The following is a 12,933-nucleotide window of genomic DNA, read 5'->3' as shown; positions in this document are numbered from 1 at the left end:
ATAATAATTATGACCCATACCTTTAGCTAATTTAGCTCTTAATACAGGATCGTTCAAGTCAGGTTTTTTTGTTATTAGGATAGGTGAATTTTTCTAGATCCATCCCCCGAAGGAACCGGACATGATAATTTTTCATCATCCGGCTCAAGCAAAAATCAATCGAATCAAATGGATACAAACGGATACATATAAAATGAATCTATATGTTATCCACACATATATGAATGATTTCATATGTAAGAAAAAAGTTACCTGATTCCATTTTACGAAGTTGCAACTATACATTCCAAGGAATGCCATTTTTACAGGTAAATGCTCAATACCCAAGTAGGCGTACAAAGTTGATCGTGATCAAGTGCTTTCTGGGTCGTCTTAGGCCTTGCGATTCACCTTTATCCCAAAAATATATCGAGATTTTTTACATACAAAGGATTTACTTGTTACTAATATAGTCTAGCCTTTGCTCTTCTTTAGATCCCTTGTTTCACTCCGATAGTATAATAATAATAAATCGGGTCGATGCAGAAGAAATGAATGTATTTTCATACTATTAAGATAAGAAAGTAAAAAAAAAATAAAAATAAATAAATAAAATCTAATTTGCATTATGCCAAATCACTTATTCTACTGGATCTTACGGAGCCCTGTTCATACACGACATCGTCAGGTCTGATCATAGAAAAGATTCTCTTCAAGCGAACCAGCCTATCCATTGTATGGGGCTTACACGGTGGTTGGAACAAAGACACATTTGGTTGTGAATTCCAATGTAGCAGATAAAGGCATATTTCTGCATGGCCCAATCAATAGTTCAAGTCACACACTCCCATAATCCATTTTCTCTTCGGGGAATTCCCTTCAACTATTCATGTCATATCAAATAAATAATAGAATATTGTGGAGTTGAAAGGAAATATCCAAATACATGTCTTATTTTTTTTTTTTTTTCAACAATCCATATTTGTAGCAATGAAATACTATTGTTCCTCCCCCAAGTAATAAGATAAATGATTGGCAAGTAATAAGATAAATGATTGGTTACAATATAGCTATGGTCTATATTCTCTATAAAGGACCAGAAATGCCTTGCTTACGTATCATTAGGAAATGCATTAACATAAATACAGCAGTAAGAAGGGGTAATACAAAAGTGTGTAAACTATAAAAACGGGTCAAAGTGGATTGTCCCACACTAGCACTTCCACGCAATAACTCTACCAAAGGCGATCCTATTACCGGAATAGCTTCCGGAACGCCTGTTACGATTTTGACTGCCCAATAACCAATTTGGTCCCAAGGTAAGGAATAACCTGTTACACCAAAAGATGCAGTCAACACAGCCAGAACCACGCCTGTAACCCAAGTCAATTCGCGAGGTTTTTTAAAACCACCAGTGAGATAGACACGAAATACGTGCAGGATCATCATTAAGACCATCATACTTGCCGACCATCGATGAACTGATCGGATTAACCAACCAAAGTTAGCTTCAGTCATTATGTATTGAACAGAAGTAAAAGCCTCAGTAACGGTTGGACGATAGTAAAAAGTCATAGCAAATCCTGTAGCTACTTGTACCAAAAAACAAGTAAGCGTAATTCCTCCTAGACAATAAAATATGTTAACATGAGGAGGAACATATTTACTAGTTATATCATCTGCAATCGCCTGAATCTCGAGGCGTTCTTCGAACCAATCATAGACTTTATTGAGATAGGTAAACCAAGAGGACTCCCCCCCTGAGAACCGTATATGAGAATTTCATCTCGTACAGCTCAAACAAAAACACCCAAATAATAGCTGAAACGGATATGGAATAGAAAGTTTGAAACTTCTTAATCTTTTCATTCAATTTTATCTGAAGACACAAAAGAGTAAAAATCCGAAAGCTCTTTTTTGTAGTTGTAATTATAATGCCAAAAAATCAAGTCGGCGCATTCGTCTTTATGTTGATCAGGCCTCTTGAATCTTCTATTTACCTACTTATTTCTTTTCTTTTTCTTTGCTTTGATTTGTTATTTATATGGAATGTGGCTTTATTCTTGTTTTCTTTATTTTTAATAGGAATTCTCTTGTTAAGACCCTATGAATCAATTGAAACTTCAGATTCATACCAGAACCGCGATGATTCAATAAAACCTTCAAACTAAGTCCAAAGATTCTTTGAGTAAGAATTATTGGATCATCACTTATTCAATGAATAGAATAGATATAATAAATAAAAATACAAAGAAAAGAAAGGTTTGTCCTTTGATCAAAATAAGCATAAACTAAATGAGAGTTTGAAAGAAGAAAAAATTTCTCGATTTATAAATAAAAAACCTCTTTCTTTGAAAATTTTTTTTTTTTTTGAGTCCGGCCGCGAGGTTTGAATATTAAGTATGAATCATAGTTCGAATACTTCGTGATCCATTTCATATATTCCGTGCTCCAGATACTAGAATGGCTATCCGACGGGATAAAACTATCTCGATCAAGAGGACAGACCCATTTTCTGTACTATCAATAGGATCAATTATAACAAGTCACACACTCATATTCCGGAAATACAGAAACAAAAAAAATTTCGCGGTCGAACTACCAAAATAGAATGGGCTAAAAAAAATCCGAGAACTAAAAGTTTCACTTTTTGTATTGAAAAGCGAGGCTTCGTGGTTCTTGTGAATCTAATTCAGCGAAATTCCATCCAGTAAAACGGAAGAATTATAAATCTCCAAAATAATAGATAAGAATATCGAAAATAAAGCCATTGCGACACCCATCAAAGGAGTCGTTCCCCATCCAGGAGCTACTTTACCATATTCCGAATTCAATGGTTTCAAAAAATCCCCTACAACAGTTCGTCTTGGACCAGATCTAGAACTACCCTCAACGGTTTGTGTAGCCATAAATCTTATTTTGTATTCAGTGAGATCTGTTGACTTTGTATATCATTCCGCTGTAAATAAACGATCTTATCATAGATCCATTGTGATCTTGAAATTATATTTATATTTATATTATTTATATTTATATTTATATATATTATTTATATAATTATATAATAATGGAAACAGCAACTTTAGTCGCCATCTCTATATCTGGTTTACTTGTAAGTTTTACTGGGTACGCCTTATATACTGCCTTTGGGCAACCCTCTCAACAATTAAGGGATCCATTCGAGGAACACGGGGACTAATTGAAGTAATGAGCCTCCCAATATAATATTGGGAGGCTCATTACTTCAATTGAGATAATGAAAAATCATTTCATTTTTTTAGTTGGAACTTTAGGCGGTTCTCGAAAAAAGATAGCGAAAAAAATTATCCCTAGAGTAGATACTAAGAGGAATGTATAAACCAATGCTTCCATAAATTCGATCGTGGTTTACAATTATAGCTTCCGTACCTATTTATTTAGAATCATCTCCCGAATAAAATAACGAAAGAACAAGAATCAAAGAAAAGGCAGCGATTTTAATCAAGATTTTTACAGCAGCCTATGTCAAATCACAAACAGAAAATAGAAGCGAAAAATAACAAAGCAATCTTGCATCAGACTACTTGTCTTCTTGTAGTTGGATCTCCAAGTTTTTGGAATGCTCCAAATTCCACTTGAGCATCCAAATCTGGATCAATACCGGCAAAAACATCTCTGAACAGGGTTCTAGCACCATGCCAAATGTGTCCGAAGAAGAAAAGCAAAGCAAACGAAGCATGCCCAAAAGTAAACCAACCCCTTGGACTGCTACGAAAAACACCATCGGATTTCAAAGTAGCACGATCTAATTCAAAAATTTCACCCAATTGAGCACGTCTAGCATATTTTTTCACAGTAGCAGGATCACTATAACTCACTCCATTGAGTTCGCCACCATAGAACTCAACAGTTACACCTACTTGTTCGACACTATACTTCGATTCTGCCCTTCTAAAAGGAACATCCGCTCTAACAATTCCGTCTCCGTCTACCAAAACAACCGGAAATGTTTCAAAAAAAGTAGGCATACGACGTACAAAAAGTTCACGCCCTTCTTTATCTCTAAAGATAGGGTGTCCTAACCACCCAACGGCTATTCCATCCCCGTTGTCCATTGAACCCGCTCTGAATAATCCTCCTTTTGCCGGATTATTGCCAATGTAATCATAAAAAGCTAATTTTTCAGGAATTTTAGACCAAGCTTCTGATAAACTTTGATTTTCGGCTAACCCAGCACTAACCCTTCGATATATTTCTTGCTGGAAGTATCCTTGATCCCATTGATAACGAGTAGGACCAAATAATTCGATGGGGGTAGTTGCTGAACCATACCACATAGTTCCAGTAACAACAAAAGCTGCAAAAAAGACAGCAGCTATACTACTGGAAAGGACGGTTTCAATATTTCCCATACGTAATCCTTTGTATAAACGTTGGGGCGGACGGACACTAAGATGGAATAAGCCCGCTAATATGCCCAATGTCCCTGCTGCAATATGATGAGAGGCTATTCCTCCCGGAACAAAAGGATCAAAACCTTCCACGCCCCACGCTGGATTTACAGGTTGTACCTTTCCGGTTAGTCCATAAGGGTCGGACACCCATATTCCAGGACCATACAATCCTGTTACATGAAATGCGCCAAAGCCAAAGCAAGCCACTCCTGAGAGAAATAAATGAATTCCAAAAATCTTGGGCAAATCCAAAGAGGGTTTTCCTGTGCGCTCATCACAAAAAATTTCTAGATCCCAATATACCCAATGCCAGATAGCTGCCAAGAAGCACAAGCCAGAAAACACAATATGTGCTCCGGCCACACCTTCGTAACTCCAAATACCCGGATTTGTTATAGTCCGCCCCGTAATACTCCAACCGCCCCATGAATTGGTTATTCCTAAACGAGTCATGAAGGGTATAACGAACATACCTTGTCTCCACATTGGATCAAGAACGGGATCGGAGGGATCAAAAACAGCTAATTCATATAGAGCCATTGAACCGGCCCAACCAGCAACCAGAGCTGTATGCATTATATGAACAGAAAGCAAGCGACCGGGATCATTCAATACGACAGTATGAACACGATACCAAGGCAAACCCATGGAAATACCCCTTTATCAAATCAACGAAAAATAGACACTATGTAACTTTATTGCATTGGAATACCTCCCCTTTTCGGTGGATTCTTTCGGAGAAAGGATTAATGTTTGTTCTATTCCATTAGTAATAAGGGAAGAATTCGGCTCAGAAGAAAAAAGAGAAGCAGATCTATTCTATACTCGATAAGTATCAATACGCAATGGGGGTTGATCCTATTTTTTATGAATGAATGCATCCCTATTTGTTCATCATTCAAAGGACCTATTCGTAAGAATTCTCTTTCATTCATTCCGCCTTTCTTTATTTTATGGCCTTAGTCTATCTATGTATAAAATATGATAAAGGCCCATATTATTAAGACCATTATTACATATTATTAAGATAAGACCATTATTACGTATTACATTACGTATTACGCTTCCACAATCAAAGTGAAATATAATATTACATATTATAATATTACATATTATTAAGATAAGACCATTATTACGTATTACATTACGTATTACGCTTCCACAATCAAAGTGAAATATAATATTACATATTATAATATTACATATTATTAAGATAAGACCATTATTACGTATTACATTACGTATTACGCTTCCACAATCAAAGTGAAATATAATATTACATATTATTAAGATAAGACCATTATTACGTATTACATTACGTATTACGCTTCCACAATCAAAGCGAAATATAATTTTACATTCTTTTTACTTTATGCCTGTTGGTATTCCAAAAGTTCCTTTTCAAGTTCCGGGAGATAACGATGCAAGCTGGGTTGACATATAGTGCGACTTGTCAAATATATTGGGTCATATGGGATTCCCCCGTTCTCTCGCCCGATCGAGATATCCCCTGTTTCGCCCCAAAAAGATTGATTGAATTATCAAAAATTTGTAGCGGGAAGTGTAATGAAGTGCAATTAGAGATCCATTTCATGGGGGTGTATCCAGATTAATATTTTCAATTAGAATGATTTATGGTTGGCTTGGTTGGACTGATAAAATGAAGTATCCAGGCTCCGTTTAGAAAAAACCCAATTGGTAATATATTTATGATTACCACCTATATCATAATCATAATTTTTCTTTTTTTTTTTAATTATAAATAAGAGCGATTTCAAACTGTTAATCAATCGAATAATATGGGAAATACGTTGAATATTTGGCGAAAAACATGAAAGAAAAAGGAATTAAATTAAAATAAAAAAAGGAAATGAAATCATAGCAAAAAGACGTGGTATTGGGTCATTTGTCCTATATGTGCAAATAAAAATCGGGCAGATCTTTACTCGGAGTAGAGCATAAACCTAAAAAAATTGAATAAAAAATTGACGAACCCCATTCAGGAACAAGAAAATGACATCGTGATTTGGATTGAATCGCAATGAAAAAAAAATGGATCAATGAAAAGTTTGTGCAATAAGTTTAGCGAATTTTTTCTATATTATAGGAAAACGGGCCAAAACTCATCTTTCTTTAATTTAATTTTAAATTTCATTTTATTTAAAAAATGTAAGAAAAAGCCCCTTCATTAGAAATTAGAAGTTAGAAAGGTCCGACTAGAAAAAACAAAGGATGGCTGGAATCTACACATTGATTTTTTTTCGCAATTTTTGTTGAACCGTATGCATCAAAAGGTGCCTGTACGGCTACTAAGGGATACAATTTTATCCTAATCAACCGAATTTATCGAGAAAGATTGCTTTTTTTGGGCAAAGAGCTTGATATCCAGACCTCGAATCAACTTGCGGGTATTATGATCTATCTCAGTATAGAGAGTAATAGCCGAGACCTGTTTTTTTTTATAAACTCTCCTGGCGGAGGGATAGTATCTGGATTATCTCTTTTTGATACTATGCAAGCAGTGGAACCAGATGTGCATACACTAGCCATGGGATTGACCGCTTCAATCGCAGCTTTTCTCTTGGTCGGAGGAGAAATTACCAAACGCAGAGCATTCCCTCACGCTCGGCGCCAATGAGTTTTTTTTTTTTATTATTGATGGAAAGAAAAAAGAAGACTATGCCTTCGCCATATGAAATATGAATTAGTAAGTAATAATAGCATGGCACTTTGAATTCGATATGAAATTTTTTTTTTATTTCTTTTTTTTTTTTTCAAAAAAAAATATTAGATTATGTATCGAAAGAGTAGTATGAGAGAAGGGGCATTTCCAATTTGATCTTAGCTATCGTGGGCCCATCTCAGGCGTCACAAACTTTTTTTCTTTTCCTACCAGAGGCTATTAACAATATTTATGTTATGAAAGAGTACGAAAAAAAAAAAGACTATTTTTTTTCTTTCTTTTTTTTTTTTCAAAAAAAAAAAGAAACTTTGGGATTGCTGAATCACAGACGAAATAAATATATAAAGCAACGGAGCCATCATAGTATTTTTAAACTTTTCCGAAAAAAAAAGAAAAAGAAGGATGGTAATTGGATTATTTATTAATCTGGGTCTAATAGACTCTATATTTTCTCTTTTTTTCGATGAAAGAAAAAAGAGAATTCCATTGTAAAGCCGTATGCAATTGTAAAGCCGTATGCAATGCGCAAAAAATGCCTGTACGGTTGTTCAATTCTATAGCTATTCTTCTCGCCTCATTATGTGAGTTAGAAGTATGTTATATCATCAGGGTAATGATCCATCAACCTATTAGTATGCTTAAGGATGATGGCTTCAAAGACTGGGTCATGGAAACAGACGAAGTAATGAAAATGCAAGAAGACATCATAGAGGCTTATGTACAAAGAACGGGCCAGCCCCGATGGGTTATAAACAAAGACATGGAAAGAGATAATTTTATGTCAGCAAAAGAAGCCAAAGATCATGGAATTGTGGATCATATAGTGCGTACAGAATCGAGACCTATAGTGAATGAAAAACCTATAGTGAATGAAAAACCTATAGTGAATGAAAAACCTATAGTGAATGAAAAACCTATAGTGAATAACAAACCTATAGTGAATGAAAAACCTATAGTGAATGAAAAACCTATAGTGAATGAAAAACCTATAGTGAATGAAAAACCTATAGTGAATAACAAACCTATAGTGAATAACAAACCTATAGTGAATAACAAACCTATAGTGAATAAAAAATGGAGACTAGTTAACGACAATGGCAATGGAAGACCACCATTTGACGACAATGGCAATGGAAGACCACCATTTGACGACAATGGCAATGGAAGACCACCATTTGACGACAATGGCAATGGAAGACCACCATTTGACGACAATGGCAATGGAAGACCACCATTTGACGACAATGGCAATGGAAGACCACCATTTGACGACAATGGCAATGGAAGACCACCATTTGACGACAATGGCAATGGAAGACCACCATTTGACGACAATGGCAATGGAAGACCACCATTTGACGACAATGGAACACCATTTAATTTTGATTTAGATTGATTTAATCCCTCTTATTCCTTTCCTTCTTTTTCTCTTTAATAGATTAATATTTTATTAATCTATTAAAGAGAAAAAGAAGTAATTCATAATCATCTGGTTAGGATCGATCTAAACCAGTCTATTATGTATATGATTGTATATGATTCAGCATGCCAACTATTAAACAACTTATTAGAAATGCAAGACAGCCAATTAGAAATGTCACGAAAGCCCCTGCTCTTCGGGGATGTCCTCAGCGCCGAGGAAGATGTACTAGGGTGTATGTGCGACTTGTTCAGATCATGGGCTGAGAAAAAGGAAACAATTTTTCAGTATCAACGATCAGTACCAGTGAATAGAATGGGGTTCTTCCGTTCACTATCTAAAAAAGATAGATCTACCATATCCTTCTATTGTGTATGAAATTTATGGTTTCCATTGGCGCAAATCCAATCTTGGAATTTTTTAAAAATTCCCCATTGGTAGCAAATGCTTATCCATTAAGCGGGGAAAATCCTATTTAAAAAGCAAAAAGATTATGCTTCGACTCTTGCAAAGAACGGACTAACAGGGTCAGCTACCCAATTAATCCTCCTAATTACATACCGTTACTGTATAAGATAGATCTCGTTGTGAAAGATCTATTACTGAAAAATTTATGAGTAGAGCCGAAGAGTGTGAACTGTACAAGTTACCAATTAAATGTTAAATGAAGGAATGAGCTCCGGTGTATAGAGGGGACCTCACCGTTTAAGAAGTAACCATAGAAACGATGGAACCCACTATTTATTTATCCATTTCTATTTACTCCTTTATTTTAGTTAATATGCTTTTTTTGATACCTAGTATCAATACAATTTCTTATTTCAAGGCGAAATGAAATGCCTAGAAAAAAGGAAAAATCGTGGGCGGGACGGTTATAGTAGCAAAAGCCATTGGAATTTTTATTTTATACATTGGAAGAATCCGTTTTGTTATTAATAGACTAGAAAAGAATAACTGAAAGAAAGAATTAGTTATTCATCAAAATTTCTTTTATTCAATGACCAGAATGAAAGAGGGATATATAGCTCGGAGACAAAGAGTAAGAGCTTTGGTTTCGGCTGATCGGGATAGAGATAGGAAAAAAAGATATTTTCGTCGTTTGTGGATCACTCGAATAAATGCAGGAATTCGAGGAATGGGGGTATCCTATAATTATAGTAGATTAATAAAAAATCGGTACAAGAAACAGTTGCTTCTTAATCGTAAAATACTTGCACAAATAGCTATCTCAAATAGGAATTGTCTTTATATGATTTCCAACGAGATTATAAAATAAGGAGATCGGAAGGAATCCACCGAAATGCTTTAAATGAAATGGGGTTCCCTCGAGAATGAACTCGAGGGAGGTAGAGTAGAAATTAATATGATAAAAAAATTCTGATAAGGTCATCAAAACAAGAAAACAAGATGAGCGAAGACGCTCAATAAAAAAAAAAAAAATTTATTTTTCTTCCCCAACCCGATTCGATTCTTTTATTTATTTCTTTTTTCTTACGACACGACAATTTTGATTATCAGATTTTTTGAATAAAGCATCAGTCTACGTTTGATAATTTTGAGTCAATTGAAGGGTAAGCCTATTTATTTCTGGTTCTAAGAGCAGTAGTTCTAGCGGTCGACTCTCTTCTTTCAAATCGTTTCTCATTTCTGGTTCTAGTTCTAGCGGTCGACTCCCTTCTTTCAAATCGTTTCTCATTATTAATAAAGGGTAACGAAGATAAAATACGAGCTTGTTTTATAGCAATAGTAATTAATCGTTGTTGTTTTAAAGTCAATCTATTTACTCGCCTAGATAAGATTTTTCCTTGTTCACTAATAAATCGACTAATTAAACTCATGTTTCTATAATCAATTCGATCCCCCGATTGGATCGGGGGCAAACGCCTACGAAAAGATCGCTTGTATTTATCCATCATTTCTTTATTCCTTATTTCTAAAAATAATCCTATCCTATCCTTTTCTAAAATCCTATTTTGATCGGATCAAATTCAAATTATAGAATTAATAGAATAAATACGATTTGCTTTGTTTTTTTTATTATTGTATTATTTATTTATTATTTATTTCTTATTTATTTGTTTATTTTATTAGTTTATTTTAATTATTTATTTATTATTTATTTGTTTATTTTATTAGTTTATTTTATTATTATATTATTTATAGATATTTATTTAAATATAATTTCATATTTTAATATATTTAATATATAAATATAATTTCATATTTTAATATATTTAATATATAAATATAATTTCATATTTTAATATATTTAATATATAAATATAATTTCATATTTTAATATATTTAATATATAAATATAATTTCATATTTTAATATATTTAATATATAAAATATAAATATAATTTAATATTTTAATATATTTAATATATAAATATAATTTAAATAAATATCTATAACTGTGATAATACATAAATAATAAATAAATATAATTTATAAATATATATAAATATAATTTCATATTTTAATATATTTAATATATAAAATATAAATATAATTTAATATTTTAATATATTTAATATATAAATATAATTTAAATAAATATCTATAACTGTGATAATACATAAATAATAAATAAATATAATTTATAAATATATATAGAACCGACACGAAAATAATAAATAATTAATAAAATAAGAAATAAATAATGAAATATAGTAATAAATACAAAATATAGTAATAACTAAAAAATATAGTAATGAATAAATCATACAATATAATAAATAATACAATATTAACAATATTAAAATTAACAACAATATTAAAATTAACAATATTAAAATAATCATTATGCACGAATAGAAAATAAAAAAAAAAATAGTTAGTGATATTAAAAATCTAATTCCTAATCAATGAAAATCCAACTCCTAATCATTCGAAGACTGTAAACTAAAAATCATTCGAAGACGGTAAACTAAAAAAATAAATAATTGACTCGAGAATAAAGAAAAAAATTATTAAAAAAATAAGAACTAAATAAAAAATAGAATAAAAAAAAATAAAAGAATATTGATACAATCATATACCAGGTTAAAAAGGTTAAAAATTTATTAACGTGCATATCGAATAATTTAAAACTAAAAACTTCACTTTAAAAAGAAAGCGTGGAATAGACAAGGAAATACAAATATAGACTAATATATAAATAAAATATTTGTTATATATTAGTTATATATTATATCTAACTAATTATATACTTAATATTACTTAATATATTATATAATATATATTATTATACCTGAATACCTAATGTCCTATTTTCTCATACTAAATACCTAATGTTACCTAAATACCTAATGTCCTATTTTCTCATATTCTCGGGAAGGGTTGACATACGAGTACTTGATTCGATTTATTTCTTTATCTCCCCGTGAATTGTATGTTTGTAACAATAGGAACAGAATTTCTTCAATTCCAATCGACTAGGCGTATTGTGTCGATTTTTTTGAGTAATATACCTGGAAATGCCCGTTGATTCCTTATTAACGACGTTTCGAACACAACTGGTACATTCCAAAATAATCGTTACTCGGACATCTTTACTCTTGGCCATGAACCCCCTTTGAGTTTTTAATTCACCCAACTCTTCTATTTTCCGATCAAAAGTGAAGAAGAAAGGAATGAAAATAAATAAATAAAAGTTGCTAACTCAAAACCAAATCCTGAAAGATTTCGTTGCAATCAATTGCAATCAATATAGTAAATCAATATGTATTATACTAATAGTAAATAAGTAATACAATGATTTCTAACTCGATTTAGAATCACAGTACGGTATTTTCTTTAAGTATCTTGTAGGATACTGTTGTTCCAGCCACATTTCTCTTTTCGCTCTACTAGTAATTTAATTGGAGCTTGAACCCAAGTTTTGTTGAGGTTCAATCCACTTTTTTCGTTCTACCTTCCTTATTTATTTTATATAATTCTTATATAATTAGAATTCTAAAAAAACTAAATAGAATTATTTCTTATATAATTAGAATTCATTTCTTATATAATTATAATTCTAAAAACAACTAAAGTCAAGGGGGGGCGAGAGATTAGTCACAGATATTTGATTGTATATCGATCTAATCTTTTTCACCCCGTCCCGCGACAATAACTAGAATTAAAAAAAAGGGAATGTTAACGCATCCGGGAAGAAACGATTGATCTCTATCAATAAACCCGCTAAAGAACCGAACCAGAGAGTACTTAGTACCGGTGCTACGGAAAGATATGTTTTTAGATCTCGCATTTAAAATCCTCCTTCTTTATCGTATTACATACATTATGGTAATACATATATAATCACATGTATGTGTGGTTAAAGACCACTTGTATTTGTATATTTGTACCCGGAATTCCTAATTCAAAATTAAAATTTAAATGTACAATGATTCGATAGATAAGATTTTCCT

General features: G+C 32.3%; 1 protein-coding gene across 1 annotated transcript; it reads right to left on the bottom strand.

The window, feature by feature from the left end:
* Positions 1-822: 822 nt before the first annotated feature.
* LOC149509285 (cytochrome b6) lies at positions 823-2,946 on the bottom strand. Its single transcript, XM_089757749.1, has 2 exons — positions 2,532-2,946; positions 823-1,707 (listed from the first exon to the last, which is right to left on the bottom strand). The coding sequence occupies exons 1-2, from the start codon at positions 2,535-2,537 to the stop codon at positions 1,066-1,068; spliced, it is 648 nt and encodes a 215-aa protein (XP_089613875.1). The 5' UTR covers positions 2,538-2,946; the 3' UTR covers positions 823-1,065.
* Between the last annotated feature and the right edge of the window lie 9,987 nt (positions 2,947-12,933).

This window comes from Durio zibethinus, unplaced genomic scaffold (assembly GCF_047325235.1).
Source record: "Durio zibethinus cultivar Kanyao isolate XHJ-2024 unplaced genomic scaffold, ASM4732523v1 HiC_scaffold_205, whole genome shotgun sequence".
Classification (NCBI taxonomy): domain Eukaryota; kingdom Viridiplantae; phylum Streptophyta; class Magnoliopsida; order Malvales; family Malvaceae; genus Durio; species Durio zibethinus.
This window is presented reverse-complemented; position numbering and strand designations above follow the sequence as displayed.